General features: G+C 55.3%; 1 protein-coding gene across 37 annotated transcripts in view; it reads right to left on the reverse strand.

Annotated features, from left to right (window-relative positions):
- Positions 1-5,560: 5,560 nt before the first annotated feature.
- The window catches only part of EPS15L1 (epidermal growth factor receptor pathway substrate 15 like 1), a 93,258-nt gene continuing 80,659 nt past the window's right edge, over positions 5,561-18,159 (reverse strand). For 12 of the 37 annotated variants that reach the window (XR_011506395.1, XR_011506392.1, XR_011506390.1 and 9 more), the window contains 2 exons: positions 11,358-11,563; positions 5,614-6,232 (listed from right to left, as the gene is read on the reverse strand). Coding sequence is in view for 28 of the 37 variants with exons in the window: in XM_044774444.2 (XP_044630379.1) it covers positions 6,086-6,232; positions 11,358-11,563 (353 nt within the window). In the remaining 9 variants the exon portion in view is untranslated. Of the gene's footprint in view, positions 6,233-9,698; positions 10,464-11,357; positions 11,564-18,159 lie in introns of those variants that run through there. The other 25 variants (XR_011506391.1, XM_070519330.1, XM_070519332.1 and 22 more) reach the window with 7 other exon arrangements.

Here is an 18,159-nt window from a genome sequence, read left to right on the forward strand (position 1 = left end):
GGCCCGCGCTCCAGCTCCTGACTCCACGCAGGAGCTTTCCAGGCACGAATGCCAAGACAGTTCCAGTCAGGCTCATCGTCCACTGTAAAAATAAGCCCTGTGAAGCGGTGACACTCTCACTATACAGTCCAGCAGGGCCACAGAAGGGCAATGGCATCTGTCCTCCTCAAGTGGAAAGTCCCTTGGTCAAGCCTCTGAATTAAAGACAACATCTTGGTTTTGAATGTGGCCGCCGTTTTCCCGAATGGCGGCCGATCCCGGACTTGGTTGCACAAGGCACCCAGCACCCTGGGGGCGCCTCTCTCCCCAGACCTTCCATCGAGCAGGCGGAGAGTCAGCGGAAGGTCTGGGTCTCCGGCCTTCCTCCCGTGACACCAGCTGCCTCTGGAGTGAGCCCCCAGCGCAGGCCCGCGCTGCCTCGCACGGTGCGGGCGGCGAACCAGAATATATTCGCTCTGCTATCAAAGCACAAAGGCTCAGTGTCTCAGCAGCCGCGGCCTTAATAACCATCTGAATCAGTAATAACAGAACCTGCTGCCGCTGGCTGGGCGGCGGGGGTGGAAGGGGTGGGCTTGTTCCACGGGTTTAGAGTTTCAGTTTTACACTACGAAAAAGTTCTAGAGCGCTACTGCACAACAATGTGAATATGCTTAACACTACTGTACCGCACACTGAAAAATGACTGAGATGGTAAATTCTGTGTTATGGGGGTGTGTGGTTTTTTTTCACATTTAGTAATAAAATAAAAATCAGAAACAAACGACAACTATGACTCTTCTGACCACCTTCGGCATCTCGAACGTGCCAGGAACCCTGCTGTGGGTCCCCACAACTGCCCCGAGAGAGACGCAGTATCTCTACTTTACAGATGAGCAAAAATGACTCCTCGAGGTGAAGTGAGCGCCCCAAGGTCACCCGACACCAGGAGGGGCTGCATTTATGCCAAGCCTGGCTGGCTCAAAGGCTGCGTGCTTTCCAACACACCCGTGGCCTCGTCACCACTGCGTGTCTTCTCTGGTCTCCCTCTGAGGAAGAGGAGCCACAGGTCTTGTCGACCACATTGTTCTTCTACAACCAGGATCCCCACTTCCTTTCAAAAGGGTGTTCACGGTTGAACAATGTCTACGTCTTGTCTTGGGTCTTTTCGGCTCCTAGAGTGGAAACTCCGCCCTTTGTCTTGAGTACAAAGAAGCAACATTCATTGCAGACCACTATGGCAGAAGCCCTGAGGCTTCAGGGCCTCGGAAAGCCCTCTCCCGCTGGCTCGAAGGTCAGCGCAGGAGAACCAGAGGGAGGTCACAGAACTGTTCATTGACTAAACCTGGATTTCTTATAACATGCTAGCTTTTCTTAAGCTTATAAATTATATATTATGCTATATTACATTTTATCATATATTGACAATTATATATATTATTGATTTACATTATGATATATTATGTTATATTAAACTAGTGTTATTTAAACTAGTATTTCTCCCTTAGCTATCAAATACTTATCAAGAGTGGACAAAATATTTTTAAAAAATTTTTTATGCATGGAAAATAATTTATTGAAATATATTTGACATATAACGTTGTGCAAATTTAAGGTGTACGACATGTTGATCTGACACATTATGTATGGTGTTATGGTTGCCATAGTAGCGATAACGAGCACCTCTATCATGTCACATAGCTGTCGTTCCTTTTTAGGGGCTGGAATAATGGAGTTCTGGTCTCCTGGCAAGTTTGACAATTATAATAGAATATTGTGCCTACGTGCGGACAAAAGTTTTTAAATAAACTAGCAGAATGACATCTAGTGCATTTTCTTCTCTTATGTAACCTGAAATCCTAAATGTGTGCCTTGCTAGAGACTCCAATAATCATCGTAAGGCCCTTTAAGAGGGCCAGCCCAGTGGCGCAGTGCTTAAGTTCACGCGCACCACTTTGGCGGCCCAGGCTTCTCAGGTTGGGATCCTGGGTGTGGACCTACGGCACTGCGTATCAAGCTGGGCTGTGGCAGGCGTCACACATACAAAACAGAGGAAGATGGGCACGGCTGTTAGCTCAGGGATAATCTTCCTCAACAACAAAAAAAGTTAGAACTAAGGACTTTGAGAGGTAGAATGGTCTTCACCGGTGGCTTGGTCCAAGCTCCTTGGCCAAATGAGGAAACTGAGGCCCAGAGCAGTTGCGTGGCGCTGCCCAGGTCGTGTTGCAGAGCGCAGCCAGCCCCAGGGCGAATCAAAGTGGTGTGCAGAGGGCTGGGGCAGGCGGAGGGCAGCTGCGCAGCAGGCCCGCAGCCTGTAACCTCTCTGGAGTACACTTGCGATAAGGATCGCATTCCCACTTCCCTTTATATTTTTCCAATAACAGCTCACGATACAATTTGTACACCTCCTGGTAACTTTTACTGGGGAAAATTTTGGGAATTTAAAAAAAAAGACCACGTTTCAAAGGAACCAGATCTGATAAGGGAGCATAAATATTTACTCCATTATTTCAAGAGGCAGGTTGTTTCTCAGACGCTTCCTGTTTTAAAAATAGCTTTCCACAACTGTTCCAGGACTCGAATGTCCTCTTAAGTGAAACTGGCTTTGAAGATGCAATTTTATTTACTTGGAGCAACTTGCAGATCATCAGTCATCCTTTTTCAGAATGTCACTCGATTGGGCCACCTGGCCCTCGGGTTCTGGTCCAAGGGCACCTGGAGCCGCTGCGCTCGACCTCAGTGGGTGGGGAACCCGCTGCCACAGTGCGAGCCCGGGGGGCGTCACCTCCTACAGGGTCAAAGGCTTCCAACCATCAGGACGGTAAATCAATGACGTTGTAAAATCAAGTCACTGCTCGTCTGAGAGAGGCGCCTGGAGGAGGGGCGTGACTCAGGTCTGTTAGGTGTGGTTGCGGTGTGGCCCTGACATGAGGAGGGCCATGCTTCTTATGGATGCGGACTTGCACGCAGAAGGCTGAAATGACGTCACAGCTGAATTGCTTCAAAGCGCCTTTGCAAAGAGAAGGAAAAGAGAAGCCCCGGAGAAGTAGGGGCAGTAGAACCCGGATGAGAGCTGAGGCGATGGGGTTTGGGGGTCTGCTGCCCTGTTATGTTTGGAGAGCTTCATAATAAAGCTTTTCAAACTGGACAGACTGTTTTTCAGGAAAGGGTGTGAGTGTTCTCTGCCAAGGAAGAGGCAGAAAGAGCCTGAGGGAGTGCGAGTGGGCTGGATGGGTGGATTTGAGGCCGACTGAGGGGTGTGTGCGTGTGTCCGTGTGAGTGTCTCTGAGTGTGTGTGCAAGGCTGGGGTAGAAGGAAACGGGATTCAAAACTGGCTCGGAACTTTTTGTGGAAGATTAGACCTGAGCTAACATCTGCCGCCAATCCTCTTTTTGCCGAGGAAGACTGGCCCTTAGCTAACATCCGTGACCATCTTCCTCTACTTTATACGTGGGACGCCTGCCACAGCATGGCTTGCCAAGCAGTGCGTGGGTCCACACCTGGGATCCGGCCAGCAAACCCGGGGCCGCAGAAGCAGAACGTGTGAACTTAACCACTGTGCCACTGGGCCAGCCCCACTGCAACCTTTTTTGACGGGTCTAGGAACCTCTGAGAATCTGATGCAAAAGTCATGGACATCCTCCACCAAACAAAGTGAGAAAAATCCACAAATGCACATTCAGAGGTGTGTGGACTCCCCACGGCACCCATCCCCACCGCCAGGCCCGCATTCCCAAGGAAGGCAGGGTCTTCTGTTTCGAAGATATGAAGAAACACTTTCTGCACCTTTTCTAGGTACAGCAGATATGGAAAGAAGAGCAGGCAGCAAGAAATAAACCCTTTTTAAGACCAGCAAAATGCTGGGGCCCCACCACTGGCTGGCTTTGGGGCTCTGGGCAAACGAGCGCAGACATCAAGCCTCGGTTTCCCATCACGAAAATGGGCTAACACCCCACCCTCCTCACCTACAAGGTGCTCTGAGCTTCGAACAAAATGGTGGGAGGGGAATCACTCTAGAAACTGTGAGGATTTCACCAAGTAGAGATTGTGGGTCTCATGTTAGAGTGGGGGGCTGAGACCACCTCGGAGAAAGGGCACACGGTGCCTTGCCCACAGGGACTGAGCGCTGGCCTGCGGGTGGGGCTTCAGGAGTTATCCTGATGGCTCCCCCGCAGGAGGAGGGGGCCTAGGGATCCCCCAGCCTTGTTCCAGAGGCCGCTCGCTCTTCCAGGGAGGACTGGGGGCACCCCCATTCCACAAGCCTGGCCCAGGCCCCAGGGCTGCGGCGATGCTGACCACAGAGCAGCACGTCTGTCTCTCGGGCACCAGGGAACTCCACCCCGTCCAGGACCGCAGGGGTCCCTCGTCCGTAACCTGGAAAAGGGAGATTCCCAAGCCCAGCTGGGGCCACACTCTCCTCCATCTGCCAGGAAAGGTCAATTTACAGTTTACGCTCAGCCTCATGACTGTCACTCTGAGAGGAGGCTACTAACAAAATACCTGGTTCTGAAAAGCTGCCTTTCAAAAACAGATTCACCTCAGCCAGGCGATCAAGGCCACGTCACAGGGAAGCTGTGTTGATGGCCTGTGCCCTGGACACAGTATGACGAGAGGGGCACTTCACCTCTGTGCTCCTCCTCCCCAAACCCGTCCCCCAGTCTAACCACGAGAAAAACACCAGACCGACCCCAACTGGGGGCATCCTACAACATACCCGCCCAGTCCTCCTCAGAACTGTCAAGGTCATCAGAAACAAGAAAGTTCAAGAAACTGTCTCAGCCCAGAGGAGCCTCGGGAGACGCGATGACAAATGTCGTGTGGGATCCTGGGACAGAAAAAGCACACTGGGGGAAACTGAGGAGAGCCCAATAAGGTCGGGACTTCAGTTAATAAAATGCCCCAATATCAGCTCACTAATTGTGATAAACGCACCATACAGAGTAAGATGTTGAAACATAAGGGGAAACCGTGTGAGGGGATTACGACAAGTTTTTGTATTATCTTGTGATTTTTCTGCAAATCTAAAAGTGGCTTAAAAAATAAAGTTGATTAAAATGTAAAAAGCAGCAGAGACATAAGCACCTGTCTGTTCTCAGAACGCCCCCCGCTGGGATGGAGTCAGGCGGCTGGGAGCCAGCGTGCAGCTTGGGGGGGTCGACAGCGCAGGCTTCACGGGCAGAGGGGAAGGCAGAGACCTTGGCCCAGAGACCAGGAGCAGCAGACGGGGGCCCTCGGGGTCGGGGCGGTGGCCGCACTTCTCCGGATACAGGCTGTGCTCAGGCTGCTCGGACACTGGCTGAAACCCCTCACAAGTTTTTATCATCTTTGTCCGAGGGAAGTCAGCCTGGGGTATCCAGTCTACCTGGGGACAGTGAGAAGCAAAGCCTGGGCCAGGGGGGTCCGCAAACCATTTCAGAAACACTCTGTGAGTCCTGGGGGAACAGGACAACCCCTGAAAACGTCCAAGTTGACCTTCTCTGTGGCCGGAGAGTCTACTCAAACACTTGGGATTTAAGAGGCATGCTCCACCTTGCCCCCCCTCGCTGAGGGGCTGGCCTGGCTCGCGACACCACGTGTGAACGTTAATGCAAGGAGAACAATGTTTAAATGAAAGGGAAAACAAGATCCCTATGTTTTGTATTAAAATATTTTATATTAATCATTCAAACTTAATTTTTATACAACGAATGCATACATCGCGGCGTCTGCCTCAGGGGGAGGGCGGGGAGGGGTCGGGTGGGTGCAGGCTGGGCGCTGGCACTCGCCAGCTACGAGCGTGCGGGCGGTGGGGGGGGGGGTTGGGGCAGACACACACGCTTGCTCTCCTGGTCCAGGCAGGAGGGAGCCTGGTGCTGTCACTCGACAGGGAGGTCACAACAGAGGCGGATCTGCGGTGGTGGCGGCGGGTGGCCTATGCCTTGTGGCCTCTCTGCCGGAAGAGCCCCCCAGAACCAAGGCCCTGTGGGCAGCACGTCCTTGACATGACATGGCTGTGACACGCCACAATGTGACACGGGGACCGCTGAGAGTGAGTGTATATACAGACTGCTGCGTTTTCTCCTCGCACCCGGCCCGCTGTCCCACCCACGTGCACGCATGGTGGCCGCGCCTAGGTGGCGGGCATGTCAGCCTTGCTGAGCGCGATGGCCAGCTCCAGGTCCTCCTGCTCCTGCCGCCGCAGCCGCGCCAGCCGCTCCTGCTCGGCCTTCTCACTCTCCCGCTTGGCCCACGCCAGCTGCTGCTCCTCATTGCCAAACTGCAAAGAAAAGTGGAAGCTGGGTTACACGGTCCCAGAGCACAACCCGCCGGCTCAGGGGTGCAGGGGACATGAGGCGGCCTGGGGAGAGGGGTGCAGGGAAAGGCTGTGCTGGGATGCATGGGGGGAGGTGCCCAGCGTGCATGTGAAAACCAGAAAAAGCCAGAAGCCGTGTTGGGGTGGGGGTGGGGAGGGGACTCACACGCCATGGTCCTAACCCCTGGTCTGGAAGGGGTCACACGCCCCTGGGAAGCAGGGCTGCGTCTGCCCTTAACCGCCCCTCAGACCTCCAAGAAACTAGCCACTCTGCTCTGCAGGGAAGCAAGGCAAGCAACGCCCGCATCGTCGGGGACAGAGTTCCAGCGAGTCCCCAGAATGGAGCCTCTGAGGCCTCACAGGGCTGAGAAACGACCACTCGGCCTCCTCTTGGGGGATAGCAGGGGCGTCCCTGAAAGCAGCCGGGGAGCAGAGGTCAGCTGAACCCTGAGGAGCTAGGACGGTGACCCCACAAGGCCAGGGCCTGGATGAACAGCGACAACAGGCTGATGACGCCAGTAGGCAGAGGTGCTGGGGCTGGGGGCTGCGTGCACAGACGACATGCCCTCCCACGTGCATCTCCAGCACAGCCGGCTCCGGGAGCTCCGTGGCCGCTGCAGCCACTGGGTACTTGAACACTGACAGGAGCCCTGCCATTTATGCTGCCATTTGGTCCAGGAGTTTTTAGGTCTTGAGATCCTCTTCCAAAAGATTCGATTTTTTTAAAAAAAAATTTTTCAAATAACAGAGATAACAAGATGAGTGATTTCATACCATTTGAGGTACCTTAGTTCTATGGAAAGAAAAGAGCCAGGTCACACGCTTGTCCCCTGGCATGGCTCCCCGACTCCGGGGCCCTCGGTGGGCCCCAGCCACTCTGCTCCATCCCTTCCAGACAGCCTAGGCAGAGCTGCGGCCTGTTGTGGGACGCAGCCTCCTTCATTGGCGTCCCTCCTCTCGGCACCCGCTCTGGCCGGCGCCAAGGATCAAGAGGCAGGCCGCCCTCCACAAGGCGCCCCCGGGAGCAGACAGACAGAACCCCAAGCCGACACGGGCTCTTGTGGAGGCTTCTGCAGACTCCACTGCGAGCACTGGGGAAGGAAGCTCACACAACAGGAACCCACAGCTACTTCTTCACATGCACACCGAGGCCAGTGACAACCCTGGAGGCGGGCTCTTCTACCAGCGGGGACACCGAGGCTGGGGAGATGGGGAGGCGGCTGCAGAGCCCATGCCCTCAGCACGCCAGGCGTTCCCCCTGGGTCTGGGGTTGGGGTGGTGTCAGCTGCAGCTGAAGTCAGGGCCACAGGACGGAGACGGGTGCCGGAGGCCCGGGCAGCATGCCGAGAGCAGTTCCAGGTGTTGGGGGGCCAAGCGCCCAACCTGGGCGCTGTCGGAACAGAGCGTGGGGTGGGAGGAGCCGGACTGAGAGGGGCTTGTGGGCTCAGACAGGAGCTGAGAGATCCCCTCAGAGGCTGCTTGGGCCGGTGAGGCGAGTGGGATGATCGGACGGGCAGTTTCTCAGTGCCTCAGGGCTTGACGGCCAGTGTGGGGAGCGATGCGGCCAGATGGCACAGACGGGGGCCGGGGAGGGAAGCGGGTTGGATGGAGGGAGCCTGGTCTAGAGCTAGACATGGCCTGAGGAAGAGGAAGGCGGGCGACGAGGCCTCCCTCCTCCCGGCCTCAGCAGCCAGCAGGGACGGCTGGGGTCAGCGGGAAGAGCCAGCCGAGGCAAAGGGCTGAGTCCGTTTCTTAGAGAAACTGCCCAGAAAAACACTCAGGGGTCAGATGGGTCTCCAGGTTAGACTCCCTGAAGAGTTGGTCCCTGCCCCTCGAGTTTCCATCACAGAGCACAGAGAATTGTCCTCTCCACCCCCAACTCTTTGGGGAATTTTCCAACACCTCATCAGGAGAAAAACAAGGAAAAAACAACAAACGCTGGTGGAAATGACCCCACAGTGCCATTGAGAGCACTGGAAGGGGACAGCTCAGCTGACAGGGACCTGGCCCTCTGCCAGCCCAGAGGAGGGGGCAAGTGGGGGTGGCCAGTAACAACCAGGTGATGCAGACCAAAGTCTGGAACGGAGGCCCAGAGGGGTCAAGCAACTAGCTGAGGCCACGACCTGGCAGGCTGGGGCACACTACGGTCCCCGCTCAGCCCAAGTGCCGGGATGTCACCGCAGAGCCTCCTGCTCCAGGGCTCAGAGTTTTCAAATTAAATATGCGGACAGGAGTGTTCCAGATGCCTGCGGAGTGGCTGGTCCGAGGCCGGCTCTGGCTCCGGGCTCAGGACTTTGCACGCTCTTCCCATGGAGAAGCACGTGGGGCTGTGACGTCCGAGGGGACTGGAGGAGGGCCTGTCCTCTGTGGCTCCCCATGTCTCAAATCAGCTGAGGATCGTGTTCCGGCCCTGGTGGGGACACCTGGTTTGGCTGTGCTCTAGTCCTGTGACCTGGATGTGCCACTCGATGTGCCGAATCTGGAACTCGTGGGTGCAGCAGCTGCTCAGGAAGGAGCAGCACTGATTTCTGCTTCCCTGTGTCCAGTCTCAGAGCTGAGCCACTGCAGGGCACAGGACGCCGCCCTCCCGGGCATCTCCTGCGCCAAGGCCTGCCTGCTTGGGTGGACACTAGGCCATTTTATTCAGAAGAAATCCAAGGTTCAGTGGCCTGCACATGAGGCCCCCAGACGCCCTTCCTCACCAGGGACGAACCTGTGTCCTGAGCTGTCCCGCAGACCTTTGCCGCATTGCTCATCGGGACACTTCTAACTCCCGCTCGTAACTCACTTGTTCTGATGTTGACATCACATCCAACTCGTTGGACAATGCAAAGTGTGGCTTATCCCATCTGATTTTGAGCTGCTCTTAATGCAGACTTCCAGAAAATGGAGCTGTTTTGCTAACCTATAAATGCTACTTCCTAATAAACACATTCACCAGAGACAGAAAAGCTTGTTTTTAAAGAAATAGCACAGAGGTTTCGTGTGAACAGCTCTCAGTACAAGTAAGCCATTCATGGAAACTCAGGGCTCGTCAATTAGAAGGTTCCAGAGTGGCTGAGCCAGGGCACCAACAGGGGGCCACGTGCAGCATGCGTGTGTGACACCGGTTTCCCTGAACCACACGGGCCAAGCTGCCCTGCACGGCAGCAACACATCTTGGTGGCCCTCTTGCAACACCCAGTCTGAGAAGGTCACGCCGCCACCCACCGGGCGGTTAGAGATCTCTCGGCATTTCCCAGGAAAGCTGAAAACCAGGAGCTGACTGTGGCCTTTTTTGAATTAGCACAAATCTTCGAGGTCCAGTGAACCCAGAATCCACTGGTAATGGGCTGAGCTCCTGGACGCCACGAAAATGCAAAGACATCCTGAGTCTGCGGAAGGGGACAGCTTCGAACCTGTGCTTTTTGGGTTTTTTTTTTTTGGACTGTGGTATGACCAAGGGGACGAAACAAACCAGTCAGATGTCCTGCCTCTCCCGCATGCCATCCCAGCAGAGTGGCTGCATCTCACTGTCGGGAGATTTCCTCTGGAAAAACTGAGGCAATCGAAGCCAGAAAGGTGATCTTAAACAGAAAGCACCAGGGCTGCAAACTTGAGTGGGCAGAATCCGATGCCCCTCCTGGAACTGAGGATGATTAAGTACCATGGTGTTTTAAAATCCACATTAACAACTGTTCTGGAACAACCAGAAATGGTGGGCCGAATGACAGCTTGAAACTTGGGGCATTTTTTTTTAAAAAATGATGTTTTCCAAAACACAGCCGTTGGGAGGAGGAGGAGGGGAGGGGGTGTCACAGGAAACAGAACCATGCATTCCAGAAAGAGAGCAGTCGTTTCTTCAAATTGCTGTTCAAATCCACTTACCCCTCTTCCCTACCCAAAACAGACTCCCTGAGTCATGCGTGAATAGTTCTATTTTTTTTCATCAGCATTTAATGTTTTTTCCACTGAAAAATAAATGCAGTGCTATTCAAGAAACTGTAGATAAAGTAGGTTTTGTTCCTGGCTTTTATTAACAATGATGCCATTTGTATACACACACCGTGTGCACTGGCTGTCAACAAACCAAGCTAACTGTGGTCGGAAAACATTCACAGGTCGCCAAGAGCGATTTCAGTAAGCCACAGGATCTCTGCGCACGGGGTGGATCTGAAACGAATGGGGCGTTCGCTGGGTGCTGAGATGACAAAGCCTGTTTTAAGAAAGATATTCTAGGAATCGAGGCATCTATAAACAATGTATCTCACACCTAACCAGGAAAACAGGGTACTCTGCAAATTCGAAGGAAGAAAAGCTTTTTCAAAACATGCGTGCACCACAGACAGTGAAACCAGTTCTGGGAAGACAGCATCAGAGGCTCTCTGAGAACAAGATTTTGGGGTACCAACAAGGGTACTGAAAACACTCTGAAGTGACAGCGTTTACAATCTGGGATCTTTTTTCATACTGAGAAACAAAGCCGACTCAAAAAGGCCCCTAACTTTGCTAAATGGCTTTTTGAGGGTTTTCTGTTTTTTTTTTTTTCAAAACGAAAGGGCTTCTGAGCGGTTGTTCTAGTTGGATTTCTCTTTTCACTGTAGCTGGTAACTGAAATGAAACTTTTACAAAATCAAATTGTCCCTCCTGGGTCCTTCAGTTTGTATGTGGGGCACAAAATGCACGGGGTGGCACTGTCAGAAAGAACTCCTGCACAGAGACCTTTTTGGGGACAGCGAAACCCTGATGTAACTGTGCAATCTTGTTCTCTTACTTCAGAAGCGTTTGACATCTCGGTTTCCAAGATCAATGCACACAGCAGCCTCCGGCCGACAGAGGTGACCAAGCCTACCGCGCGGGACAGAGAGGCGTGGAGGCTCCCTGCTGGAAGAGCACGCCCTCATCACAGGGCGCCCAAACCACAGCTCTTCTTATTGAGAAACGGTCTTTCTTACAGAAAGCGGCAGTACAGAATCAGTAACACAGCCCATGGCATGAGGCACCGGGGGCATAAGCCAGGAGGTGTGCCGTTCGCAGGAGACAAAATAAATAACCCCAAAGAAGCTGCAAGCAGAGGGGTGGGGGCGCGGAGGCGGAGAACTCAACTTACAGAGGTGAAGTCTGCAAAGCCCAAGGAAGAGGCTTTAGCAGGTTTAGCTGAAGAGGAGGGAGCAAATGGATCTTTTCCACTAAACGGGTCCCCAAACCCCTTTTTATTTTGGAACGGGTCACTGCTGTCAGCCCCGAGCGGCTGGAATGGATCGGGGGGCTCGGGAAAGTCTGCAGAACCAAGCTGGCTTATAGGTGTACTTTTTCCTGGAAAGTTTAGGAGAAAAAAAAAGGAGAAAAAAAGAAATGCAAGTTACTGACCACGGACAGAACAGAGTCCTGAGTGAGGCCGGGGCGTGCTCACTGGGACACCCTCTCCCCTCTTAGGAAAGAGCCGGAAAGCCGCTCAGGGGCTGGCCCCGGGAACCAGGATGGACCTAGGCCTCACTCTCACTTCACCCCAGAGACTTAACGGACCGTGAGCGATACAAGATGAGCACTGTACACAGCTCCTGCCCGCCGCAGCCCGCGCAGCTGGACTAAGCGTAAAAAGCTCACACGCAGGCGTGTTCAAGCGAGTCCCTTCAGTATGGCAACATTTTCCATCACACTGAGTGAGAAAAGAATCATGGCTGAGCAGAAAAATACACTGCAAGCTTCCAACAACAAAAAAGGGGGGTTAGTGTCACCCCATGGGCTGCTATTAGCCATGTTAGTTGTCAAGGTCTGGAGGGAGCTCACCCGACAAACCCCCTTGCCATCCTGGGCATGGAATTTGTTTTCAGCTCCCACTGTCCCTTTGGTGCTGATGGCTCCAAGGGGCAGGGGTTGGGTCTTTCTGGGGTCTTGCTGAGGGTGGCTCTAGGATGCCTGGGTCCCAGCAAGGCAGATCTCGACAGGGATGTGGGAGAGAGGTGGTTTTTTTTTTTGAGGAAGATCAGCCCTGAGCTAACATCTGCCGCCAATCCTCCTCTTTTCTCTGAGGAAGACTGGCCCTGAGCTAACATCCATGCCCATCTTCCTCTACTCTATATGTGGGACGCCTACCACAGCATGGCGTGCCAAGTGGTGCCATGTCTGCACCAGGGATCCCAACCAGTGAACCGCGGGCCGCCGAAGCAGAATGTGCGAACTTAACAGCTGTGCCACCGGGCCAGCCCCCAGGAGAGAGGTGTTTAAAATCAGAGGGAATGGCTGTACATGAGACCGTGCTTGGGGGATGTGGCCTGAGGGCAGGTGGCTTCTCCCAGCAAGTCCTGCCAATGTGCCGGAATATTCTACTAAGAACCAGAGGCCTCACCAGGCCTGCTTAGCAATGGGGGGCCCTACTTGAGCCTCCAGGATCTGCCAGTTTTGCAGGCCAGGTTCCTGCCTGACGCCATTCATTTGCCCAACAGCTGGCGGGGGCGGTCGGGGTACCTGAAGGCCAGAAGTTCATTTGCATCCAAGCAGTGCGAGGTCCAAGCCCCAGACTACAGTCTCGAGGAGACTTAACACGATTTCAATTTGTAAACTGAGTTGCTTATGTCTGCTCTTGCAATTCCAATGCTAATGCGCAAAAAGAACCCAAGAGCTGAGGGCCACCCTCCAAGATGACTTTGGGCATCTAGCTGCATGTCCAGAGAACACCCCTGGCCACAAGCTGCACCTGCCCCCACAGCACCTGAGCCCAGACAGCCGCCTTCCCCCCAACGCAGCCACCGCCATGCTGCCTGCAGCTAGAGACCCCCCTGCCCGTCCAGCCTGACGCCTGGCTCTACACCATCCTCTGAGGCTGCTCCCCAGGCGACATTCCTGAGGGCCCCAAGGTGTCTTGAAGGGCTCCAGGGCCACAGCCTGCCCCTGCCACTTTTAGTTCTGGGGCCTTGACAAGGACGAGCGCCTCAGTGCCAGCTGGCTTCGGTTTCTTCTCTGTAAAGTGACAATGGAGAGGAGAAGGTCAGACGAGGTGACTGACAAATAGCCGTACACCTCAGGGGACAACATGGGTCTGTCCCACTCCAGGCCACCCCAGCATCCTGCACTGCAGTGCCACGCACCGTGGGTGCTCAGTGGGCACGCGGCTGGTGGGAACCTGGCCCACAGCCCCTCGCCTGGACACGCAAGCTTATCTACTTGTGGCTGGATGCAGCATAGGTACAGATGCTGCTGTAGTCCTGTCTCAGCTTCCCCCACGGTGGTGAGGCTTGGCAGTGCCCCAGGAAATGCATGGCACCAGCAACGCAGGCCCAGCTGGGGAGCGCCGACAGACAAGAGGCTGGGCGGGGCCCACCAGGAGCAGTGGCGGAATCCCCAGGCCTGTCCCCCCGAAGTCAGAGCGTGTAGGGCCGTGGGTGCCACCAGTACATGGCTGCACCCGCCGATCACTGGTACCCAGGGGACCACCCTGCCCTGCAGAACCACTGCTGGTTTCCTTCTGCGCGTTCAAGGAAACACAGACGCGTGCTCCCTGCGGTTTGCACAGGACTCGAAGACACAAGCAGCCTGGTGCTGAGCTCTTTTTCATCCTCCCACAATCAGAAGCAGAGCGCCTTTGGCCTTGGCTGCACGGGACTCCCGCGCTGACCCCAAGCCTCAGCCGAGGGAGTCCAGGCTGTCACTGTCACAAGCAACACCACTGTACACATGTGCAAGTCTATCTGTAGGAGACATTTCTGGAAGTGGAATTGCAGGTTGGAAGGCGTGCCCACTGTGGCCTCACTGTCTCGGTCACACTACCCGGCCCAGGAACTGACAGAACTCACACCGACCGAGAAGGGTAGAGGGGGAGGGTGCAGGCTGGGGCATCTGTCAGTGCCTCCCTGCGGCCTCAAACAATGCAGTCAGCATTGAGGCCCAGTGACCAAGGTGGGTGCTGAGAAGGAAGTGGCCCCACGGAAAACCTCCACCAAAGCCCCAGGGTGTGCCACCTGGGCTCGGACTGGAAGGGCAGTGCTGAGCCCGTGCATGGCAGGACTGAGGGCCTGTCTCCCACAGCAGCTGGCCTCTCGGAGCAAAAGCCTGGGCTGATCTCCACACCCCGTCCTCTGCCCTGAAGAGGCTCCTACCTCTGCTCCTTCCTCTCCTGTTCAGGACAGAGCCCAGATCCTCAGGCTGCCTCTCCAGCACCAAATGCTCCTCCCTGAGATGGCTTCCCTGGGGCCACCTCACCCAGCCAGATCCTCCCTGGTCTGAGGGGTGAGACATCGGGCCCACCAAAACCTCCCTGGCCCTGGCACTGTGGGGAGAGGAGAGCACTGCCCGTGCCACTGTAGACCCATCTCCCCTCTCTTCAGAGCGAGGTCAGCAGCTCTGGCAGGAGATGTGGGGTGAGGCCTGCCCAACAGCTTGTAAACACCACACTGTCCACCTGGGAGCATGGGGCACCAGGTGTACCTCAGGGACACCTCGGGCAGGAGGGAGGGTGGGTGTGGGGCCAGAGTGCTCTGGTCCACGTACCAGCACCACCTCAAGTCACTCTATTGCTCTCTGCAGCCACTACCCTGGGCAAGTGTCCCACGTCCCACATCTCTCCTGGGTCCCTAGGAAGCGCTTCCTCCACTGGCTGCTCACTCTCAGCTTCCTGTCCCATGGGCTGTCCCCACCCAGAAAAGTGGCCTTTTAATGTACAGCTGATACCGATACTGCTGAGATCTCCCGATGGCTCCCCACTGCTTTAGAAATACACACCCCGGCCTCCATCCTGCCCCTGCCCTCTCTATCCTGCGCCTCCTGTTCCCCTGCCAGGAACGCCCCTCCCCACGTGGGTGCTGCCTGCTCAGAGGTCACCCGCCCTGCTTCTGGCTAAGAAGTCTGTCTACCGCCTCGGCAGCCCCTGTCACACTCTGGCTTTCCGTCGCTTAGTCTCTCAGCAGAACACAAGCTCCATGGAGATGAGGCCCTGCCACGCCCACTGCGTCCCCCTGCCTAGAGCAGGGCCCAGCTGGAGCCCCTTGGTCGACTGAAGCTCTCTAACAGGCATGCTCCACTTTGCCGGGCCCAGGCCAAACTCTTCCCGCATCCCCCAATGGCCCTCCTTCCCCAGGACCCCCAAACTCAGGCCTTCTTTCTGTCCGGTCCCTGAGCCCAGAAGGCACTGCCAACTCAAACGCTGCCACCTTCTTGGGGAAAGCCCTCATGACACTCCCATCCCCTGGGGCCTGGGCTCAGCTCTTCTAGCCCAGCCGTGGGGCGGCAGCGGGGTGAGGCAGGCCATGGCATGCCCCTGGAAGGTGGTGAGGATGCAACCACCCTGCTTAGCCTTGCTCTCTTGGCCTCAGTTTCCCAATCCACGAAAAGGGGTTGTTATGGGCTGAATTGTGTACCCCTAGAATTCATTATGTTGAGGTCCTCACGCCTGGTACCTCAGAATGTGACTGCATTAGACTGTATTAAGGGATCTTTGCTGAAGTAATTAAACTAAAAGGAGGTCCGATGAGTGGACCCAACATCCAATAGGACGGGGAGTCTTATAAGAAGAGGAGAGTAGGACACAGACACGCACAGAGGGAAGACCAAGTGAAGATGGCCAGCTGCAAGCCATGGAGAGAGGCTCAGGAGAAACCGACCCTGGCAGCAGCACCTTGATTTGAGACTTGCAGCCTCCAGAACCACGAGAACACAGTCTGCTGTTTCAGCCGCCAATATGCTGTACTTTGTTAGGACAGCCCCAGCAAACCCCCATGGGGGAGCACAGGGCCTGCCCTGCACAGCAGCCAGGGTGGTGACCAACAGCAGGGCCGCCTACCTCCGCAAGTCAACTTTACTGGATGCCAGTGCCAATAAGCTGGACCGTTCCCTCCTGTGTCCTCTATGGCTGCTTTCCCACCCTGACAGCAGAGAGCAGCTAAGCAAATGGAAGGCCTGCAGGGCGGGAAATACTGACTCTTTTAGGGAAAAATTGTGCATACCCCTGCTGTTGAGAGGGGCTTAGCTCAGATGCCTGGCAGGTGGTAAGCACACCACCCAATCAGGCCCCTCCGAGAGACAGGGATGCTCCAGGTCCCTGGGGGAAGAGCCAGGCCAGCTCGCCCCTGCTGCATACCCTGCAAGGAAACTCAAGACTCCAGCTGCGGCTCTCTGCTGACAGAGCCACTCAGAGGGTCCGTGCACGGCATGGTGGACAGGCACAGCCCCACAGTGAGGGCACTTTCCCCGCGTCGGCCACACTGGCCGGGTATCTGTGCAGCTCCCTGTGCAGCAGCCCCCCATCCCACCTCCTCGAACCCTCCATGGGACTCCTTCCCTACCACAGAGCAGTGCACGTGCCAGGTGCCACCCCCAAGAGAAGACACGCAGCCCCAGAAGAGTCCCTCTACAGAGAGTGCCAAGACACACACCCTGCCACGCTTTCCAAACCCCAGGCAGGGGCATCACCTAAGGCTTGACGGAGACAGACACGTGTGTTCCCACATGAACCATGCTCAGGGGCTCCTGAAAGGCCTGCAGCCTCTTCTGGGCCCAGGGAGAACAGCCCTCCCCTGCGCACCCAGCTGGTGTCCGCAAGGACCCCCAAGGCCACGGGCAGGGGTGCCCTGGGGGCCAGTGTCCTGAGGGATGGGGATGCAGGCTCAGGTCACACAGGGACGGAACACTGACCTCAGTCTGCATGGTCCTCACAGCCTGGCCACCGCCAGTCTTGTTCCCATAGCCACTTCCACCGTCCTGACTGTCCTGCACCGACCAGCCTTGCCAGTCTCTCCCTGCATTGGCACAGCCTCACCTCCCCTGGAAGACCCTCCCCCCGACCTTGTCCACCTCCCATGACATTGATCTGTCCTGGTCTAGCCTCCAGCACACCTGAGGGTCAGCTCCATGTGGGTGGGGCTCAGCACACTGCAGCTGCCAGTAAATACCACCCCATCCCCAGTGGGGTCCTCTGGGCCAGTGCCACCAAACAGGCTCCATCCCGAGGGACACGAGACCCTTTGGGGGAACCCCTCCGGTGAGCTGGGAAGGATTAAAGGCAAATGGCCTCCCTGCTTTGCAAGAGAGTGAACGTTTTCACAGGTGCACAGGCTGATTTTTCACAGAAAACTAAAATGACGATGGACCAAATAGCAAAATCCTACTACAGGAAAAAGAGCTGCGGGGACAGGCTGGAAACCTCAGGGCACGGTGCGACCCCTGGTTCTGATGGCAAGCACAGGGTGGTCCTGCTTGATTTCTTGGAGCATTTCCTACAGGGTCTGGTCACAAAGGGCTGACAACTGAGCAGGGACGAAGGGGTGGGCATGTCCCAGTCAGGCCCCGAGAGTGATGGTCTGAGAAATCAAACAAATCACCCACTTCTGGGCTCTTTTTCTTATTTTCAATTAAGACCGTCCTCCTCTCGTTTGTGTGGTTTTCAAACAATTGCTTTGTGGGAGGCAGTTAAGAATCCAGCTGGCCAGAATTTCCAGCTGAGGTTTCTGACAAGCACAGAGATGCTCGGGAAGATGGAAAGCATCGTTCACATCAAGAGCTGCCAGGACCTGGTTTTGCTCTGTTGCTGAAACCGTTGTTATTTAGAAATCATGACTGTGTTAATACGAAACCAGGGCACGTCAACTGCTCTTGTTTTCAGATGGGAAAAAAAAAAAAACGGTTTTTTCTCGGTTGTCTGTTTTTGTGCTTTGGCATAGAGGCTGCATTATTGGACCTGACACGTGCAGAATCCGTGGGGTTCCCAGGCCAGCTCGACACCAGGCTCACGACCAGGGGCTCTCTACAGCGGCACTCCACGCACGCCCTCCGGCCACACTCCCCACTCCGCACCCTCATTTATTTTTAGCAGCCGCACTTTTAAAACATTCTGAGTGTAGTTCCTGCTTTTATGTAACCACTTCTGCTAACTCCTTAATCGCTTTTTCCGATTTTCTGAGGTGTAGCTTATCTTAAACGTG

The sequence above is a fragment of the Equus asinus genome, chromosome 10, assembly GCF_041296235.1.
Source record: "Equus asinus isolate D_3611 breed Donkey chromosome 10, EquAss-T2T_v2, whole genome shotgun sequence".
Classification (NCBI taxonomy): Eukaryota; Metazoa; Chordata; class Mammalia; order Perissodactyla; family Equidae; genus Equus; species Equus asinus.